We start from the raw sequence: 22,566 nt of genomic DNA on the forward strand, positions 1-22,566 counted from the left end.
ACCACTGATGTTAATGCTTACAAGTAATTTTGAATTGAGGTATAGCTAAGCAGAAAAAGAAGCAAAACTACTTCTCAATAGCGTAACATTTAACCAAGGTAATTTTCCTCCAAGGCAATTTTAAAAAAAATTTATTTCGTATAAATAAATTTATATTATATTATCACATTAATTTAATGTTATATAATTCGTGTATTTAAAAAAACGTAAAACTTTGATCATTATAATATTGCAATGTGAATAAGATCAAATAAAAATATAAAATAATCATTTATATCTATCACAGATATCATTATATATATATATCACTTAATTCAGAGATAACAATTTGAATTTTGCGGTCAAAAATATTTGGCATTCATTTTTTTTAATCGCATCTCTTATTTATTAATATAAGGATATTGTTATGTAAGTAATTTTTAAATAGATTATTAAATGATATTCAAAATCCATTTAAATATTTCCATTTTCCCTACTTATAATTTTCCTTTTTTCGATTGCTCGTTTATCGAGTAATTAGATCTAGAAGATACCATCCTTTCATAGCCAAATATATTTTTTTCGGAGCTTAGGTCTTCACGACCTCTCATTGCTCCAATTTCGGACTCGTTAATCACATCGGGCCAATGGTCATTTAAACATGTCACGGCGGACCTCAACCCAGCTTGGACGGCCCCAGACATCGATCCCATATCTATATCCGCCGATTCTGACCCGGCAAAATACAAGCTTTAAGAGGGGATAAAATGAATGATGGAAAGAAAAATAAAATAATTTAAATTTAAGGTTACCTGTAAAGAAAAAATTCTATTTCGACCTATAAACAACCCACTTTTTTAATGATCTTTTAAAAAATATATAATAGGTTTGGGTTAATGACGCCTATTCAATACTAAACTTTCCGTGATGTGTTATTGTATTTATAAATACAAAACATGGGAAATAGTATAAATAAATGCAATACATATATTTTTAAAAGATTTAAAAGCTATTTTCATATCTTTGAAATAATAATCATTTCCATTAATTTAATTAAATATATACCATTTATCGTGAGGTTCTCTGAGGTTCAATAAATACTTGGAATATCCCGTAGATGGAACACCAACTGGGCCCCCATAGCACAAATCTTCTTCGCACCAATTCTTTTGAATTTTAAATTGTTATTCATATTTAAACAATATATTGTTAATTTTAAAATTTTCATAGTGTATTTAATTAATGTATTCCTTCCTATTAAAATCTATACACTTTTAAGATTATATTATGTTAATAGTTAATTTTAAGATGAATTAACAAATTCAGATGTTGTTTAGATTAGTAATGCGTCAAAGTTGTCAAGAGCTTCCAAGGACCCAAAACGAAGATTTTTTTACGTTACTGTTAAATTCTATGTTTTGGAAAGCGTTTCCCTAAAGATATCTTAGATTTAGTTCAATTTATAAATTATTACAAGGGTCGGCAAATTTTTAAAAATCGATTTTTTTGATATAAATCGCGATTTAAACCAAATACTAATATTTCAATAAGAAGTTACAGATATATTGAAAAATATCATACATCATAAATATTTATTATCTTAATATGATATTTCTCTGTAAGTAAAAAGTTACGAAGTTACAGATTTATATTGAAAAATATCATACATCATAAATATTTTTTACCTTAATATGATATTTCTCTGTAAGTAAAAAGTTACTGCTTCAGGAGATCCCGTCAGGAAATTATAGAAAGAATATATATATTGATAAATCATGAGCTAATTGATATTTTGTCAAATGAAAAGCCGACTATGAATCAAATATTCGATAAATGTGCAAAGTGTTTAAAAAATTTATTAAATAGTCGATATCAAGTGGAAAAATCATTCATTTTCTAAAACGAATACGATTATAAATATCCTTAAAAAAACTGTTAAACCAAATTTAAAATTATATTTTTTTGACTAATAAAATAATGGTGGTTTTATTATTTTTAATTTTAGCTACAATTAGGCCTGATATATTCGCCAAATTTAAAATATTCGTATACCCTTAATTCAAAATAATCTAAATTATTATTTTGTGGATCTAATCATTTTAAAGAATATTTGATTATTTGACAAAATTTAAAAAAAAAAATCATATCTAAATTAGGTGTTTATTATTTATTATTATATGGTTGTTTTTATACCCATTATCTTGAAATCAACAATTTAAAACTTTTACCGTATATTATTAGCCATTTAAGCCGATTTTTAGCCGGTTAAAAAATCGGATAAACCAAGTTTTAGCCGAAAACTGGCCTCGGTGACTTTCTTAAATAGATGTCAGCTCAAATTTGAAAGAAAATAATATAAATTAAAACGCCTTAATGTTGATTCTCCGGTAGGCATCTAAAGATTGAGCCGAAATTAGCCGACATTTATCCATTAACCAACTACTAACCTTCAAATATGTTTTAAATTAACAAACAATGAAACCAAAGTGGCAATGGAACTTGGCTAATTTTATATTTTCAACCAATCTCTTAGTCAAACATGGTAAAATTTTAGGCTGCATCTGACCCGTTTAATAAAATTATGTTTTCAGATGAAATAAAAAAAAATGAATATTAGTTAGCAGCACCATTTAATTCATAGCAAAACAATCAATTAGAGTATATTCCTAAATTTAGGAATTGTTTAGGAAAACTAGTTTTTTTTAAACAACTAAATTCAATTACCAATATCGAGTACATGAAAAGTTGCAATGCGCTGTAGCATAAAAAATCGATCTTCTAATTTTATCATCTAGATTTTGGGATATCAATAATTCTCTTATAAAATTTTAAAAAACAAATAGAATATTATTTTTTAAATTGTACTGTATTCTAATTATAATGATAAAATTATTTTTATGGTAAATACTAAAACTAAGTCTTTATTTTTCTGAACTGCAAACCCTGAGCCACCGGGTTCAAGATATTTTACTGAATCAGAACCCTTTGTTAAAAGGAGGGTTCAAAGCAGGGATGTGAACACGAACCCAGACCCTGAACCCTCCTGGTCCCTTGTATTTTGGCTGAACCCGAACCCGGACCCTTTTTAAAAGTGGAGGGTCCAAGGGTTCTAGGTGTCATAAAAAATTTTAAAAATAAAAATATTTTTTTAAAAAATAATAAAAATTTTTTAAAATCTTATTAACTATTTTAGTGGAATCATTTATTTTATCTTCGCGTTTTTCTTTCAATTTTCTTCCTTGACTTCTATTTTATTTAGAGATTGATATCATAATTTTCCAGTGTAATAACATTTTAATATGTAAATTTATTAATATGCTATGTTATAGAAATATGTTGATTATTTTGAAAGTGAATTATTTTGTAGTACAAGTAATAAAATGTTAATTTAAATGATAATTCACAACACGTTGGTCCTCAATTTGTATGATGCTAGAACGATTATTAAGTTTGAAAGATTTCTATGATGATTTTATTATAGGAGCATGTGAAGTCATTTTGTCGGAAGATGATGTGCCAAATAAAGGACCTTACTAGTGTATTAGTTCCTTTAAAAATAACAATATTAAGATTACAATCAGAACAATTATGTTTATTTGATTTTAAGGCATATGGATTAGATGCCGATTAGATTTAGAAAAATTTAGTCCTTTTTATATGAAATATTAGAAAACATGAAAATTCGAGAGCAACAATATTTGCAAAATAGTGTTGTATAAGCTTCTATATATTTAGACCCTCGATATCAAGTTTTATTGAGTATTTAGCAAAAACAAATGGCTAAAGACCATCTTAAGGATTTATGGCATAAGCAAAACTCCTTTATTTACAATATATTGAAAGCTACGACAATACTATTGGTTGTAGTGGTGATAATAATAATGATAGCAACATTGATGATCTTGAAATTTTACTTTTAGATAGAGAAAAAAAAATCAAATTATCATCAGATAGAAATGAGGATCAAAAAATGCCTATTGCATCTTTAATAGTAAAGTTCTCAGAAGTTAAGAGAATAAATAAGGATATAAATATTTTAAAATTCTGGGAAGAAAATTCTTCAATATATCAAGAATTATATATCTTATCTAGAATCTTCATGGCTGTACCGGCGACACAAGTACAATAATTTTATAAAGATAACTATCTATTTTAGGTAAGGATCGTGAATTTTCATCTTTGAAATATACATTGTCTACTTTACGTGGAAATCTCAAGGATGATATTTTAGAAGATATTATGATTGTGCGAGAATAAAACATTTAAAATATAAATTATTTCATTTTTAAATTTTTCATTTGTAAATTATGAATATGTATAGAAGTATAATAATAAATGAATATAAAAAAAATCTTATTTTGAATCATTATTTCTATGTTCCCAGAACCCTGGACCCGGGTCCATTCAAATTTTATTCCTGTACCCGAACCCGGACCCTTTTTTTTGTCGAAGAGTTCACATCCCTGGTTCAAAGCCTTGAATTGAACAAACTAATTTTCTTTAGAATATTAAATAATTTCATTATATTGAGATTAGAATTATATAATTAACAATTAATTATGTCAAAAATAAAAACAATGAAATATCAAATATTTTTTTTTATCTTATACGTTATGCATGATTACTAGTACAGTTTAGTTTTTTCATATAAGAATTATTTAATTCTAAAATAATCTAGGTCTTTGCCTTTCCTTACATTAAGTATTTTGATCAAATTTAGTAAATAGAATTTTATTAAAAATAGTGACTGATTTTTTAAAAAAAATTGGGGTGATTTAAATCAAATTGATTTTTATTGGCCAATCCTTATTATTACATATAAACATCCATTAAAGACATTCTCTAAATATTAACATTAATATAAATTTGAGTTTCGGAAACACTTTTCAACACTCAAAATTATCTATTAACTGTAAAACTTTTATTTATATAGTATATTAATTTTATAACAAAATTATTTTTAAATTTGATTTAAAAGTGTTTTAATAATAAATAATGGGTAGTAAAATTATGTAAGCAAACTGGAATAAAAGAGGAAAAACGAATATTTATGAAATGAACCATTATAAATATTATATAAATATTATGTAATAAATTAAATTTTTATAATATTTCCCCGAATGTTCTAGAACTGTTTCGGGAACATCCCTGAAATCTCATTTCCCGTCCCTGCTCGTTCCATAATTTCCCCAGAACGTTCTGATCTATGTCATTGAGATCTTCTAATTTCCTTGGAACATATCACCGCCTGAGAATTAGGTTAATTTATATTCATTTTTGTCAAAAATGATTTTTTAACATAAATCAATTTTTTATAATTATACTATTCTATTTACATAAAAATCAATATTTATAAAATAAGTTAATTTATAGAATAGGTTATATCATCATATTGAAAATGATATAAACTTAATTTTTAAAACTGATTTCCTGTAAAATTACAAAAGTTGGAGATGGCATATTCAAATTCTTAGGCGACGATATACACAAATATTTTGATAACCTTTTCAAAGTAGTGTAAAGATTCTTTAGCTTTAGTAGTTTGCCACACGAAATTGAGGTAAGAAGTAATTGCTACGAATCGTTCCTTTTGCTAAAACATAATAAATTCATCTATAATTAGCGTTGCAACCAAACGTAGATCTAAAAAATTTGTAACTTTTGTTTCTATTTTTTGGTTTGATTTTGGTTTTAGCGAGAACGAGATATATTATTCTTTAAAAAAATGAATTAATCAATTCCACTTTCCCTATTTCCATTAGAAAAATTATAATTTTATGAGTTTTGATTGAAACGTAAAATAAAAAAATTTAACTAATTGAAAAATTATAATTAAATTCCGAAAAACAACCATATGAAATTATATTCAAATCTTGATCACTATTTATTTAATTTAACAAAAATATTGTATTTATAGATAAAAGCCAAAAAAATATAAATTATACAAATAAGTGCGTTTTTTCATGCAAGCTACATGTTTCTAAATATATTAGGTAAAATTTTCAACCATCATAATTAAGTATTTTAGGAATGAAATGCAAGGTGCCGACCAACCCTGTAAAATATCATCCCCGACCTCCTATGATTGGTATTTAAATACATAATGTTGTAAATGTAATTATATCGTAAACCATATATTCAAACATAAATATATGATATAGTAGATAGTACCGGTTTGTCCTTCCAAAACAGGTAATTATCACCGCCTATGAACCCACTTAGGGACCCATACTTAATTCTTTTTCCCAAAATCTTTTCATCCGTATCGCCCTTTTCTGTTCCATCATCTTCGCCAGGTCCCGAATCAAATACACAATCGAAGGGAGCTACCGGAGTGGCTCCCTTATATCTAAACACCTCCGTTTTACTGCAAAAGTAAGAATATCTCAGATCTAATTCCATTTCCGACTCCTCCAATGGTGTTGTTTCGTCCTCGAGGAAGTTTTTTCCGTAAAAGTAAGGTCTTTCTTTGGGACAGTTAACTACTAGTCCGGAATATTTTAGATCGCGCCAGAAAGGCTATAGCAATGTTTAAAAAAGCGAATAAATGATTTTGTAACATAATGTTGTTGCTTTCAAAATCTAATTGATTTTTAAGGTAAAATAAATAAATTGATAAGATAAGAAACAATATAAATATTTTTTAAAAATCTTAAGAGATTCATAATATTTTGTTCTTATATAAATAATCGGGATAAAATTTTTAATAATTATACTTGTGGTCGGGGCCAGATATTATTTAAAAATATATTAAAAAATAATGCTATATACGTAATATCTAAGAGCTACAAATCAAATCACTACATTAAAATACTATAAAGTGACAATTTGGAAGCTATCTTATAACAACAGCTCCTTAATAAAAATGACATTATGAAGCCAAATCCTTTGATAATCTTAAAACAGGAAAGTTGATATGACATAAAATGAATAAATATAAATAACCGTGGGAAATACGATAACGAATTTTATCACATGACCTGGTTGACAATGTTGGAACAAAGAACTTAGCCCTTTTGATAATGGTGCTATCAGATCAAATTTGATGTCTTCTGATTAAAATAAATATATAGTGCATATGTTCTACTATTCAAACTTAACTAATCTGGCTATAGTTTTGGGAATTTTCCCAGGTATTAACAGACTATATAAAAAAAACTAAAAAGTGCCTTAGAGAGGTTTTGTGTTAAATCTCGATATAAAATTAGGTTATATTTATATATATTATATAAAATTTCATCTAATCTAAGATGAATATTATTTTGAAATTTTATCCAATAATAATACAATCCAGTAAAGTTACTCTACAGACAGACAGTCAAAATTCAATATAAATAAGCATCAAAATTCTAAATTTTTATCTTCTATTTTAAAAATTATTTTAATAAATAAATTAAATAATTTATTATTATCATAAATAAACCATTAAAATTATTTTTAGCTTAAATATTGATTAGTATTGAAATCAAAGTATTTTAAAAATTTCTGGTTTAGTATAATCATAATCAGTGAAATCTCAAAAGACATAATAATTAAGCCATTATGCAATATTTAAGGTGTGGGGCTCATCGTCTAGAGATTTTCCTCCCTTTAATTGTAATACTTATACTATTTTCCCCATTTTTGAGTATTTTATTAAATTCTTTCAACTCATTTTTGCTTATTTACTCAAACTAAAGTTTCCTCTGATTTTCGTTACTTTTAAATTATTTCCCCCATTAAAAATATTTTAGTATATTTGTTAAAAATTTAATAGGATTATTTTACGTTTTCGATTACTTTTATATATTTTCCAATTTTTTTTTTAGTATTTTATAAGGAAGAAAAAAAAAGAGTATTTTCAGAAAAAAACAAAAAATTATTTTTTATTACTAATACAATCTTATGGAAAATTTAATCTACCAATATTTTTTTAGAAATTTTTCATTAAATCATTATATCTCGCTCATTTTGTTAAATTAAGTATATAAGAAAATAAAATCAACTGCCATTTTTTATAAGAAAACTATTTTATGAATTTAATTTTTGAGTGTTTTAAGATTTAGTTTTTTTAATGTATTTTTATATCTCTGGTATTTTATAATTAATTTTAATCTAATTTTGCATATTTCCACCCATTTTTTGGCGAGTATTTAATGATTTCTTAGCCTTTAAGGTATTTTTTAACTTATATTTTGTATTTTTTGTATGTTATACTACGGCATACTAACGAAATCAAAAGTTAGATCTAATAACTAGAATATTTATATATCATAATCCCATTTTTAAGAATACCCTGAGCCATCCCAAGACAATAAAATTCAACTTATTGACTCAAAAATACTGAACATATTTCATGGTCCCCTCTTTTATGAAAAAGATCTGGAACTCAAATTCAAACGGTATTTTCTACTTCCCTAATGATTAAAGCTTGCTAAGAAGTTGCAAGCATTTTCCTCATATTCCCTTTGAATTTGAACTAATTTAAGAGACTTGCGGTACAATCGTTACTATCATTCTCTCCTATTTAACCTTAGGATTCAATTATATTTTTTCATAAACATTTATTTGTAGCGACTTTTATATTGTTTACCACCCAGAAAAAAATATGGCCAGGTTAAAAAATAAAACTAAATGAAAAATAGTTTAAAAAGATGGGAATATAAAAATTGAAAACTAATAAATGAAAAATAGTTTTAAAAGATGGGAATATAAAAGTTGTTTCAATAAGACTCTAATGGCAATTTATTAAGCAACAAGTATCTGGAAGTAGCTAAATTCAAAAGGAATGTGAGTAAAGAAATTGGATTTGTCTCGTGATTTTTCTAAAAATGTTTTTATGAGAAACGTATTCTAGTTATGCGATCCTCGTGGTATGCCGCATCATAGAATTAAGAAAATAAAAATTAAATAATACTTTTAAAATGAAAAATAAAATAATTGGGAGGGGGGTTGGGGGGGGGGGGTAGTGTTATAAGTCAATCAAATGAGAGAAAAAATATCATTAAAAATTTCAAAATTTGAAGATAAGGTAAAAATTAAGGTATATCAGGCTAAAAATGATCAATTACTCACAAAAAAAAATAGATGGAATGCAAAATTAGATAAAAAAAAAATTAAGTTAAAAAAATTTTAAAATACTTTAAAAAAAATAAACGGAAAAAAATATAAAGGTAACCCACACTGAGAAAAATCAGTTTTAACTTTAAAAATATAATGTTCTAAAATGGAAACAAGGGATTCAAAAGCAACGGAAATGAGAGAAAAATCAAAATAATCAAAAATGGGTTGAAATATAAAAGAATATAAAAGTGGGAAAAGGAAATGAGATCAATATTTTATTTAGAAAAATACTCAAAAATAGAAAAAATTTATAAAAATATTGGAAAAATCTATTAAAACTTTTTAAAAAAATCATAAAATACTCTAAAATCTGGAAAAATTCCTAAAATAAAAATTAGCAAAATAGTTTGTATATTAGCTAAGTTTGTATATATTAGTTGTATCACATATATAAAATAATTATGATAAATATTTCAATTCGATAATAAAATAATAAGGAGCTACATCTTTTAAAATAACGAAAAATGGAGCCGGTTAAGAATATTTTCTTTCAAACTTTCCTTTTTTTCTCTCTCTTTATTTATCTTTCTTCATTTCTTTCTTTGGCAATTAATCATCAGACCAGCGGTCTTATCAAAAAATTATCAGAAAAGTTTCTTCATTCTTTTAGAATAATCAAATAATTTTTTTAAAAATCGCTTGCCAAAATAAAATCGTATGAATAAATAAGTAAAGTTCATATTTAAAAAATTTGTCATATATTTGACAAAAAGCACTTCGATTACTTAAGCACACAGGAGGAATAGCCATTATAACTGTTTTGCTTTCAAACACTTCCCCATTCCGACAAGTTATCGTAAAATTTTTGGTATCTTTATCCTTTTAAAATAAAGAGTTTTTCTTTTTATAAATTTAATAAATATTAATCACTTTTTCCTTAAACCTTCAATTCTCTAGATTCATAAATCAAGATCACAAAATATTCTCTAAAGATATTATTAATCAGGGATGTGAACCCGAACCCTCGCATTTTGGCTAAACCCGAACCCTTTTTAAAAGTGGAGGGTTAAAGAGTTCTAGGTGTCATAAAAAATTTTAAAAATAAAAATATTTTTTTAAAAAATAATATAAATTTTATTAACTTGTTTTGTGGAATCATTTATTTTATCTTCGCGTTTTTCTTTCAATTTTCTTCCTGGACTTCCATTTTACTTAGAGAAGATAAATTATTTTCCAGTGTAGTAATATTTTATTATGTAAATTTATTAATATGCTATGTTATAGAAATACGTTGATTATTTTGAAAGTGAATTATTTTATAGTTAGAAGTAATATTTTAATTTAAATGATAATGCACAACACGTTGGTCCTCAATTTGTATGAAGCTAGAACGATTATTAAGTTTGAAATATACTGTAATGATTTTATTATAGAAGCATGTGAAATTATTTTGTCGGAAGATGATTGGTGACAAATAAAGGACCTTACTAGTGTATTAGTTCCTTTAAAAATAACAATATTAAGATTACCAGAACAATTATGTTTATTTGATTTAAGGCATATGGATTAGATGCCGATTAAATTTAGAAAAATTTACAGTCCTTTTTATACGAAATATTAGAAAACATGAAAATTCGAGAGCAACAATATTTGCAAAATAGTGTTGTATACTTCTATATATTTAGACCCTCGATATCAAATTTTATTGAGTATTGAGCAAAAACAAATGGCTATAGACCATCTTAAGGATTTATGGCATAAGCAAAACTCCATTATTTACAATATATTGGAGGCTACGACAATCCCTATTGGTTGTAGTGATTAGCAACATTGATGATCTTGAAATTTTACTTTTAGATAGAAAAAAAAAATCAAATTATCATCAGATAGAAAGGAGGATCAAAAAATACCTATTGCATCTTTAGTAATAAAGTTCTCAGAAGTTAAGAGAATAAATAGGGATATAAATATTTTAAAATTCTTGGAAGAAAATTCTTCAATATATCCAGAATTATATATCTTATCTAGAATCTTCATGGCTGTACCGGCGACACAAGTACAATAATTTTATAAAAATAACCATCTATTTTAGGTATGGGTAGAACGTGAATTTTCATCTTTGAAATATATATTGTCTAGTGGGATTCTCAAGGATGATATTTGAGGATATTATAATTGTGCGAGAATAAAACATTTAAAATATAAATTATTTCATTTTAAAATTTTTCATTTGTAAATTATGAATATGTATATATTTAAGTATAATAATAAATGAATGAAAAAAAATCTTATTTTGAGTCATTCTTTTTATGTTCCCTGAATGCGGACCCTGGACCCGGGTCTTTTCAAATTTTATTCCAGTACCCGAACCCTTTTTGTCGAAGGGTTCACATCCCTGTTATTTATCTCATCTTCAACCTTATCTCGTGAACAATAGATAACTTTAAAGTGATAACTTTCTGTTAAAACTTATGAATTAAAGCTAAATTTTATAGGGTCATTTATATACTTTAAAAAAATACGTTTTCTTAATAAAAATTAAAATTGGATATTTTTATGTATATTTTAGTGTCAATGTGTTTTTGCCGGCAATGGTTATTCTGGAATACATTTCCGGTAAATTTAAAACGCGCTCAAAAAACGATCTAAAGTTGAAAAAAAAAATATGTTGCCGGAAAAAACACATTAACGCTAACATATACATATTTCCGCTGAATTATTTTTTGAGAAAACTTGTTTATTTAAGTTATTGAAATTAATAGTTGCTACCTGTTGTCCTCACATAGAATTTAAGATTTATTACAATTAGGTTTAATTCAAAATATTATGCTATTAAAAAAAATGATATCCATAAATTTATTTTCCTGACAACTTTTTTTTATTACATCCGTTTCATTCATTATTCTCATAGAAATTTTAATGAAACTTCACTATAAAATTGTTAAAAAGCCCGATTTTGGTCGTTTTTTAAAAACGAACCGATTATGATTTCAGCCAAAATAATATTATGTGAGCCAGGAGATTTTGCTCATAGATGGCAGAAAGGTTTAAACTTTGAACCTATTTTACCAAATCTTGAGCTTACTTTATATTAATTTGGCTAAAATCTTGCAAAAATGCATCCAAATTGGGCTTTTTAACAACCATACTTCACGATTCCATTTCTTTTAAATCAAAGAACTAATCATATCTCTCTGAACGTTTTTAAAAAATACAAATAGGAGAGTATTTTATTATCAAATAAAAGAAAAATAAACACCTGATAGATAGATTCAACTCTTTTTTCGTACGAAATTTTTAGGTTCTGTTTAGATGATAATGATTCGACCAATTTGTCACATATTGTATGTGCGCCTTCCTTTTGTTTTTTTTAAAAAAAGGGTTAAATAAAACAACCTTTTTCTAATGTTTAAATGAACTATTTTATCTGAAATCAGTTAGCTAACTCAATATTTTATCCAGAAGACTTTGCTCAGAGTTGGCATAAAGTTTTAGACATAGATTAGCGAAATCTCGAAACTTAGGCAATATTTTTCTGGCTAAAATATTGAGTTAGTCGTTTTTAAAAATTGGCTCAAATCGAGCTGATTAACAACACTCATCTTTTCTATTTGTCAGAGGCGGCGACTAATAAAAATGTCCTGAGAGGCAGAATTTTTTTAAAAATATTTGTTCCAAACTTGAACAAAAAACTATCAAATTTTAATTAATGTAATAAATAATAGCAAAAAAAGACTTGTAATTTTAATTTTGTATAGAAAACCTTATTTTTTATTTCCCTTAAAGTTTTTTTATAATATAATAAATGCTATTAATTTTCAAGGTAAAATGTGTTATTTAAATAAAGTTCTTTTGCTTCTTCTTTTATTAACATTTAAAAAAGCGATATGATTTGGCTGTTTAATCGGTGAAGCATAAACAAAATTTAAGACGTATTAGTCCTGAAAATCATCGTCCTGCAGAACACAAGCACTTGCGCGAATAAAAAAATCGAAATAATTTCTTTCTTATTTTGTTCTTTTAATATATCTCTATAAAGAATTAGACCTTCCATTTCAAAATCATCCCCATAGAATACTGAAACATGATTTACATCAAGTTTTTGAATCCTAAATTTCTCTTAAATTGATTAATGATTCATTGCTGGTTTTTTGAAACGATTTTTATACATGCAAATAGTCTGATCTATTTCATAATAAATTCATCTCTGGCCCAAAATGATGGTATAAATACGAAGAATTCGAGCCTTTTCGTACCTTACAAGGCGTTTCTTTTTGTCTCTTTTAAATGGGCTCCTCTAAACTTAATTCATTTTCCTTCAAATTAACATCTCTTCAAAAACATATCTAAACTATCATCAAATCGTATCGCATCTATAATTTTGATGAGGATTTCTATTTCATATTTAACATTTTGAAAATGTAATGAAGAACTTTGGATATCAGCATTTAAAACTTTTACTTTCTCAATGTTATCATCATCTTAAGAAATAAAAAGTTTTCAAAAAGCGTTATTTAGTTTTTTTTGCTTTTGTAGCAACCTCGCTGCGAAATGGATTGATAATTTCTATTAAAGGTTTTATGATTATTTCATGATCCCTTTCTATCGATTTTAGCGATATTATTCGCATACACCTGCGTGTAGGGCATAATTGCCTTAATGAAGTTGAACCATCATTTCCATTTTGGATGGAACGAAATATCTCAATGCGTTGGTAAACCATTTATTTAATACTATAAAATAGAGAATTTTTGCAATAGTATTAAAATCGTGTATCATAAGATTTAATTAGTGATGTTAAAAGTTACTTTTGAAACATAACTAGTTACAGTTACTAGTTACATTGGCAAAAACATAACTAGTTACAGTTACTAGTTACATTTTTACAAAAGTAATAGTTATTAGTTACAGTTATTTTCAAAAGTAACTAGTTACTTACTTTATACATCATTCATATGCGCATTATTTATTTATTGAATGCATTTATTTAATATAAAAAAATTTAGGATAAACAAAGTATAATCAGTTATTTAAAATAATATACAATTTATTTATATAAAAAAATATCGCAAAATTGAATATTTACATCGAATATAAAAATATATATTTGCATTGAAAAAAAACATTTATTTTTCATAAAAATTAGAATCTAATAAATGTTTATTTGCTTTTAACAACAAATTAATTTCAAAGTTATTATCTAGGAGACGTGCTCGTTTATCTCCAAAAATGAGCTTACCTAAACTGAACAAGCACTCTACGGGAGCACTTGATGTTAGAACAACATTATATTTAATAAAGAGTAATTTTAACTTTGGAAAATCGTTATATAAAGAAAAAGTATTGTTATTAGATTTGATAAAGTTTTCTATATGTTCATTATCCAGAATATTTGGCGCTTTAGGTCAAAAAATCCAACTACATCAAGTGATGTTGGTTTTGAGCATGATTCATTCGTCTGGGATTCACTTTGAGGTATTAAGGTATTTATTAAATTTAAAATTTCCTCCTTTTTTGATTTATTCCTTTCTTGCCTAATCCAAGGCCAGTCAGTTTTAAATAAAGGGTGAAGAATTGCAGCAATGATGTTGTCATTATCATAAAGATTATTAAACCTATAACATGATATTTTTGTTAGACTTGGTTCTTGTAAGTAATGATTAATAATTTAATATTAAATTCTAAAATAATCTGTCTTTGTTTTTCCTTATACTAAATTTAAAATTTTTTTTATTACGTATGATATGAAGTTCCAATGCTTGTTACTTGACGGAAAAAAATATATTGTGCTACATTTGTAAATAAATATAATATTAAAATTTAATTACTTGAATTTGCTTACAAAATTATGAAGCCCAGCAGCAATGTAACAATTTAAGAAAAGAAAATCAATTTGAACGGGAAATTATAACAATCAGACATTTTCACAAAATTTTAAATTAATAAATTTAATTTAAAAAATAAATTTAATTTAAAATTAATTTATCACAACATATTAAAAATAAAATTAATTATTTGAATATATCTTTAAAAGTAACTAGTTACTTTTGGCAGTTACATTTCAAAAATTATAACTAGTTACAGTTACTAGTTACAATTTTAAAAATATAACTAATTACAGTTATTTTTTAAAATGTAACTAGTTACAAGTAACTAGTTATCTTAATATCACTAGATTTAATGTATAACCTGCACACTGTACATAGATTGCTCTAGATTCTTCATTATAAAGTTTAGAGGCTCCATTATAACATTGAACTTCTGCATTTTTGGATGCATAAAGATAATCTAAGTAATATATCTTTAATAACATTTTAAAAAAATTTCAGGATTTTTTTCCGATACTTCATTCATTAGTTATTGATATCATATGATATCAACTTATAGTTACTGTAATTCAACTATTCATTCAATTACAAATTATCTTCGAAAACCATTGTATATTTAAACAAGATTTTTCTAAAAATTAAGTTGTATTAATATTTCATATTACCTGAGTTCTCTACAAAATAAATATTTTGTGAACAAACAATATATTTGATTTATTTCTTCTAAAATTAGCATAATGAGATTTAAAGATTTTATTATGTTTTTTTATATGGGGGGCTCAATGGAGGCGACGCTTCCCTATTAAAGTCGGTGTCAATGTTATTGATTAATTATTTCTAAATTATAAACGAGTGAAACTAAATATGACAGATTTATACAAGAAAAATATTGAATAGTTTATAAATATATAATTAACAGCGTTGTTAAAAAGAATACTGATGGCCACAACTCGAAAATGGTAACGGGATATGATTTAATTTAATTGCATGAATTGTTTAATGGAAAAATAATTTAACAACACTTATAATTGATAATCAAGTAATATTATATAGTAATTTAATTTTATGAAATTATGCATAGTGTAATATTATTGAACCGAGTTGTAGTTTGCATTATTATTTTCATCTTTTTATTAAAATATAATTTTATTAATATTAATAATGCAAATTCATTTAATAATATGGCCAATAAATATCTAAACTTATAAACATTTTTTAAAAAAAATTCAGATTATAGAACCATTGGCTAAAGCATTTAAGATCCTTAAAGGCCTCTCCGAATATTTATAAACTCACTTAGGAATTGAATGATTTTGCGGATTTCGAGTCATGATGTCAACCTCTTGCGCAGTCATTTATGAATTAATAAAATATCATTCTCAAAATCTTTTTGCAAATTTTTATATGTTTACAATAGTATCCTAGTTGCTATGATCTATCCTTCATTGAAATTGGAATAGATAAATGAAGATGAAGATAAGAATACAAAAAATAACTTATTTTATTAGAAAAATAACTACCCAAAAACCTGTATATTTCGATCTAAAAAGTCCTCCAGTAATTTAAACGATTTTAGGGAACTCAATCAAATTGATATTCAAAAAAATAATTTACTAGACAAATTATTTACAATAAAACTATATATATTAAATACTTTCATTTAATACAATGTCACTCTCATCCATGTTCCAATTGAAAGCTTGTTTAGTATTGCTAAACATATGATTCAAATTTTAAAAAGTTGCTAATTTGAAAATAATAATAGGTTAAATCATAAAAGAGGGTAGAACGGCGACTAAACGATAAATGAAGTAAAACGGTAGTCACTAAAAACCTTATCATCTGGTAACAAAATGTAAAATTTTGATAGAATACTATCCAATCATAAATATTTCTGAGCGGCTTGTTTAAAATAAGTTTGGCATTTATGAAATGTCTAAACTATCAGATAAAAGCTTTCATAAACTTCTATTCTATATAGAAACACTTTATAGTTGTTTAAGTGAACTTAGGGGCATTGGGGTAAAGCGCCAATGGCAAGCACTGTTATAACCCCCCCCCCTCCAGTCAATGACGATAATGCCCCCTTCATAAAAATAAGGAAATATAAATAAATATTAGCAAAAAGGGAAATTATAAGAATACCCTTACTCTATTTACATTTTTCACCGGACCCCTTTTATTCTAATGACGATAACATCTTCACAACTCACTCCTTCAATTTCAATGATGATATTTCCAGTGGTAGAAGTACAGAGGTAGCATACTTTTATATACAAAAGTTTTAAAAAGGTGATAAAGGGGTTTGCAATATGCGGATCAAATTATAAAGCCAACAGCTAGCGAGGAATGGTTTAATGGGACAAAATGTATTGAATGGACCTATTTTAAGTGTACAAATAATGAAAGTCATTATATATGTCCATATTACTATGAATAATTATTTTAAATTAATAATATCATTTGCTCACAACAGCTGGCGAGGAATGGGTTAATTGGACAATATGTATTGAATGTGCCTATAGTGCACAAATAATGAAAGTCATCAGATTAATTTTTTTAAATTAATGGTATCATTTGCTCACTATGTTTATATGATAAATACTAAGTAAAATATGAGGTTAAAGTTTCATCATATTTTGTGGTAATGGTTCTACTTGAATCTCTGTGTTTTAAACTGATAATGGGATAAATGAAATAGACAATTTGCCAATATTAATAAAGGTGAGGATAGCTGTAATCTAAAACACATGTCGTTTAGCCTATAAATATGATTTTTTTCTTACACCACATTTATATAATATTAATTAAAATGAAAAGAGAGATTTTTAAACAAAATTTGGAACGGTTTGAGTTTATTTTAAAGGAAAAAAAGAGGAAACTAGCTTTTTTTTAAATGGAGGGTTAACAAATAATTCTGATAATTAAAATATATTGTATTATTTAACATAATCTAATAAAATTATAAGTGTCAGGAATCAAGATATAATCTTACTCACTTTGTTATCTTAAGCAACACATGATATCATATAATATACTTTATTTAATGGTCTCAGTAACCCTTTTAACACCTCTTTTAGCAAAATATAACGATTACCTTAATTCTCATTCTTTTTGGAGCATCTCCCTTTAATTTAGCGGCAAGAAAGGCGTCATATATACCAGATCCCTGATGAGAAGTTAAGGGGAGACTGTAAAGGGCGTAAAACAAAAACGGGACTCGTTTGGACTCAGTACCGAATAGCACCCTATGAGTTACGTTCATTACATCTATCCTTAATTCTAAATAAATATAACATTTTTTTTAAAAAAAAATTTCATCTTATGGATATTTGAAAATTTATGTACAGAAATTTGGCTAAAAATTATTTTCATTCGGACTTTATTGTGTAAGACAATCCTATATGGTAATTTTTTGATTAAAAAAATTAAATAATTTAAAAAAATAAATATACTGGGAGTCATTGCTCAAAGACGTTACAATATATAGTGACGTCTTTAATGCCATTGATATAAATTAATAGATAACCACATATAAATTATCTGGTAAATTATAAATTAGCTTTCTAGTGTCTATTATATAAGAAAAATTCTTCTATTTTATCTATGGATTTTTTTTTATTATTTTGATCCCAATTTGGGTAACGCATTTTAATTTATTTATAATTTTATTATTACAAATCTAAATATCTATTCTAAACGTTATTATATTTTGTTATAAATATCATATTTCAATTTAAGAATATCGATTTATATCTTTAATTTATTTTAAACCTTCAATTACTTTAAATTTTATATTTATTCACCCATAACTTTCCCCTCCTTGAAAATCGTGTTCGAACATTTAAAATAAGCGTAAACTTGAGGCGGAACAGTTAGGTTTAAACTAGGGATGTACCGATATTTTTATCGGATCGGATCGGGTCGATATTTTAACCACTTATAATATCGGTTATCGGCAAATATTATAAAATTTTCCGATCCGATCCGATATAAAATGGCGTCTTTAAAAATGTTATAAAATTTTTAAAAAAAGTTATGTCTATAAAATCATATATTTTTATAAATAAAATCGAAATCCATTATGTATATTTTTTTAATAATAATAATTAATTAATAAACATTCTGCCATATTGTTATTTTTTTGCGCATTCTGTTTATAAAAGTGTGCGATATTCAGAATCTGTTTTTAGTGAAATGGTTATATTGACAGTTACCATCGCCGCAGTCTGACCTCTGATAAATTGGAAATTTTGGTATTTCTAGAAAGAAATCTTCGATATAATATTATTTTAAATATTTATTTCAAATTTTATAATATATTTGTTTGTTACTTTGTATATAGATTAATGTTATTGCTTATTATGTATGTGTGATTTAAAAATAAATTTTTTTATATACTTATAGAATTTGAATTGAATATATACTATAACTAACCATTATAATATATTTAAATGACATAAGTTATGGTATAGTTAAATCATAGATGTGATACTAATAAAAAGTACATATTAAAATTATAACCATTGGTATCTTTACAGAATACAAAATTGATATGATATCGGATCGGTAATCGGCCGATATCAATTTAATACTGGGAATATCGGATCGAATCGGCCTCCAAAAAGTGGTATCGGTACATCCTTAGTTTAAACTATCACAATAGAGGTTTGCAAATCCCGGCCCATTTTGGCCTGTTAAGAATATTTTCGTAAGTTGTTTTATTTGGCCTAATTTACCTGATCTATTATAGTTTTCTAAAAAAAAAATTGGTTAGTCCAACCTGTTATTATTTATTAAAAAATTTGCCTGATCCTAACTTTAAATAATTAAATTAGGCCTGGTCAATTAAATTTTTATGAAAGTCCGCCTAGCCCATTAAATATCTTAATATAAATTTTCTGGCCATCACATTTTTAATATCTATCTATATCTAATTTTTTCCCAATGCCAATTAAGGTTTTATCATATAACTCTTCTCTATTGCTATCTATTTCTACAACCCTTTTATAAATTAATACCTTTTACATCTGTATTGTGCATTGATAATATAATCATATCACAAATAGGCTATTAAATTTTTTTGCAAATTTATTTATTATATTATTTATAGATAAGTATTTTAGTTAGACAATTCTTAAAATACAAAGATATAAGCAGATTGTAATTTATTTTAAAATAGTTTTAATAAAATAAATTCAAGAAAATAATATCAAAATTTTAATTCCCAGTCCAGCCTATTAAAATTTTATTAAAAAACAGGGATTTGTGAGGTCCTGCCTGATATATTATGTATAAATTGTCTGGCCCTAAAAAAATTATGTATTAATTGCTTGTCGATTATATTTTTTGCCCAGCCCAGCTTGTTATAATTTTTTTTTAAAATTTTAGCCCATCTACAGTCTAAGCTTTTGGATAGGCCAAGTTTTGCAGATCTCTAATAATATATAAATATTAATTTTATTTAATATAAATGATAAAAATTTTTAACTTAAAAGCTGATATAAGGGGGATAATGAGATAAAGCTTTAATGTGTAAACTTAGAGACTAGCATGCCCTAGATATTAAGGGCTCAATAAATTATTTGATAATTATTCAAGATATTTAAATAGTAGTAAATGGTATATAAATCAAAAACATACAAGCCTGGAATAGGCCATAAATAGATAAATCTTAAAAATTTAGTCTGGGCTCAAAATTTAAAAAAAAAACATTGTCCTGATGTTGCAATCAATAATGCAATAGTTATTTTTTAGAGAATGTTTAGACAGTATTTCAAACAATATAAATTATTTGCACTTTTGTTAGAAATGGATCATAGGTTCTGGTTCTCTTAAATTTTAAAGGGCTCTAGGTTCTGACTCCTAGATTCACCCCTATTTTAAGAACTCCAGATTTTGGGGTTAAATACTAATTAATTAATAGATGAATTTTAGTATATAATAATAAAAATATGATAAAAAGAAAATAAGCTTTATTTATTGAAAAGTTTAAATTAGGATAAAATTACTTGATAACAATAACCAATTTATAAATTTTCTTGAATAAGATTTCATAGTCATTACATCAAGATTATCAATCATATTATAATTGTATTTTTTATATAAATTCAAATGATTTAAAATCTTTAGAATTAAGTTAACCTAATAATATTATTAAAGTTAATAAAATACCAGATATTACTTTCCATAAGTAAATTTTCCATAAAATATTTGATATGAAATTAAAAAATGTATTTCCATTTCCTTCTATAAATTTTAAAGATTTTCTATCAATGTTTATATTTTTTCCTTGAGATATGATATTTAAATAAGATGGTAGAAAAAATTCAAAATTCCATATGTCCCTTCCAGTATGATTTTGAGTTTTCAAGTCAATTTTTAAGTCAAATAATAACCAATCAATATGAACCTGATCTCTAAAAAATGATCATGGTTAAATAAATATGCAATATATATTAGTACCTTGATATCCATTCCCCTCCTAACTCTAGGTTATTTAAACTTTCACCATATTTAAAGGAAGGTGTTGAACACAAACGTCCTCCACATTTATCTAGAAGGTTTTTAAGCAGCATAATAAAATATTCTAAAACCTTTCCCCTCTAGTATAAGTAAGCTGATTTTATCACTTTTCTTTCTGGTATAATAAGCAGCACTCAATCCTGATAAACCAGCTCCGATGATACAAATATCATATGTTTGAATCATTTTTGTATTTATTATAAAAATTTTGAATCATTTTTGTATTTATTATAAAAATGATTGATGACATTCATATTAGTCATATGTTATTTAGGTCAATAATATATAAAAAACATTGTGATGAGTTATTTATGAAATATGTATAAATAAAAAGATTTGGATATGTAAAAATAAAATGGATTAAATTGGTTCCTGGATCTTCTATCTTGAATAGAGGTAGGGGGAGGTTGGGCAGAAATTTTGACATTTTTAGACGTTAGATGGGCGAGTCCAGCTCCACTCAGACCAGTTTTTAATAACAATGGGAGTCTCAGATTGTGCGCCGACTTTAAAGACACAGTTAACCCAGCGCTTGAAGATTTCAAATACCCCATACCTAGAATTAACGATCTGATTGCCAAGTTAGCTGGAGGAAAAAAAATTTAGTAAAATTGATTTCAAAGATGCCTTCCTGCAAATTCCTATTCACAAAGACTCTAGATATCTGCTAACTATATCCAAGCATAAAGGATACTTATTTACGAGACTTCCGTTCGGACTGAAAACATTTTCAGCCATATTCCAACAGACTATGGAACAGGTTTTCGGAGATTTAAATGATGTATATTCTACATTGACAACTTGTTAATTACAGGTGATAACGATGAGATACATTTGGAGAACATTAAAAAGAAAAGATAATCAAGTATGGATTAGCCCCCAATTTCGACAAGAGTTTATTCATGCAAGATAAAATACGCTTTTTCAGACATGATATAGACAAACATGGTATACATCCCAACGATGATAAAATAATAGCAATTATTGATATGCCGTAACCGAAAAATTCAGAAGAATTATCTACTTTCGTAGGCACGGCGAGCTATTACCGTAAATTTTTAAACAGTTTTGCGGATGCCTCAAGATCCTTACGTAAATCCGAAAGAAATTACACTAACATTGAACGCGAAGCGTTGGCGATTATTTTTGCGATGAAAAGATTTCAAGAATATCTTATCGGAAATTAATTTAC

At 25.8% G+C, this 22,566-nt stretch overlaps 1 protein-coding gene across 2 annotated transcripts; it reads right to left on the reverse strand.

The window, feature by feature from the left end:
* Positions 1–274: 274 nt before the first annotated feature.
* On the reverse strand, positions 275–21,590 carry LOC135925966 (probable flavin-containing monoamine oxidase B). Of its 2 annotated transcripts, XM_065461575.1 has the most exons (12): positions 21,446–21,590; positions 21,315–21,405; positions 21,034–21,268; positions 20,861–20,993; positions 17,947–18,131; positions 12,281–12,379; positions 9,807–9,900; positions 6,925–7,031; positions 6,151–6,498; positions 5,483–5,572; positions 1,045–1,145; positions 275–729 (listed from the first exon to the last, which is right to left on the reverse strand). In XM_065461575.1, exons 1-12 carry the CDS (start codon positions 21,558–21,560, stop codon positions 477–479), a joined length of 1,851 nt encoding a protein of 616 aa, XP_065317647.1. In that variant the 5' UTR covers positions 21,561–21,590; the 3' UTR covers positions 275–476. The 2 variants fall into 2 exon arrangements, with proteins under 2 accessions (XP_065317647.1, XP_065317648.1); XM_065461576.1 differs by lacking the exons at positions 275–729; positions 1,045–1,145 and adding an exon at positions 4,976–5,227.
* Positions 21,591–22,566: the final 976 nt, after the last annotated feature.

The sequence above is a fragment of the Gordionus sp. m RMFG-2023 genome, chromosome 3 (assembly GCF_954871325.1).
Source record: "Gordionus sp. m RMFG-2023 chromosome 3, tfGorSpeb1-WG-v2, whole genome shotgun sequence".
Classification (NCBI taxonomy): domain Eukaryota; kingdom Metazoa; phylum Nematomorpha; class Gordioida; order Chordodea; family Parachordodidae; genus Gordionus; species Gordionus sp. m RMFG-2023.

Excerpts from the sequence above, each read along its gene's own strand:
- LOC135925966 (XM_065461575.1), bottom strand. The coding sequence starts at position 21,560 with ATGATTCAAACATATGATATTTGTATCATCGGAGCTGGTTTATCAGGA. Across the intron at positions 21,269-21,314 it reads GGAGGGGAATGGATATCAAG|AGATCAGGTTCATATTGATT; the intron begins GTACTAATATAT and ends ATCATTTTTTAG. Across the intron at positions 12,380-17,946 it reads CAAAAAGAATGAGAATTAAG|GAAGGCGCACATACAATATG; the intron begins GTAATCGTTATA and ends AAAAAACAAAAG.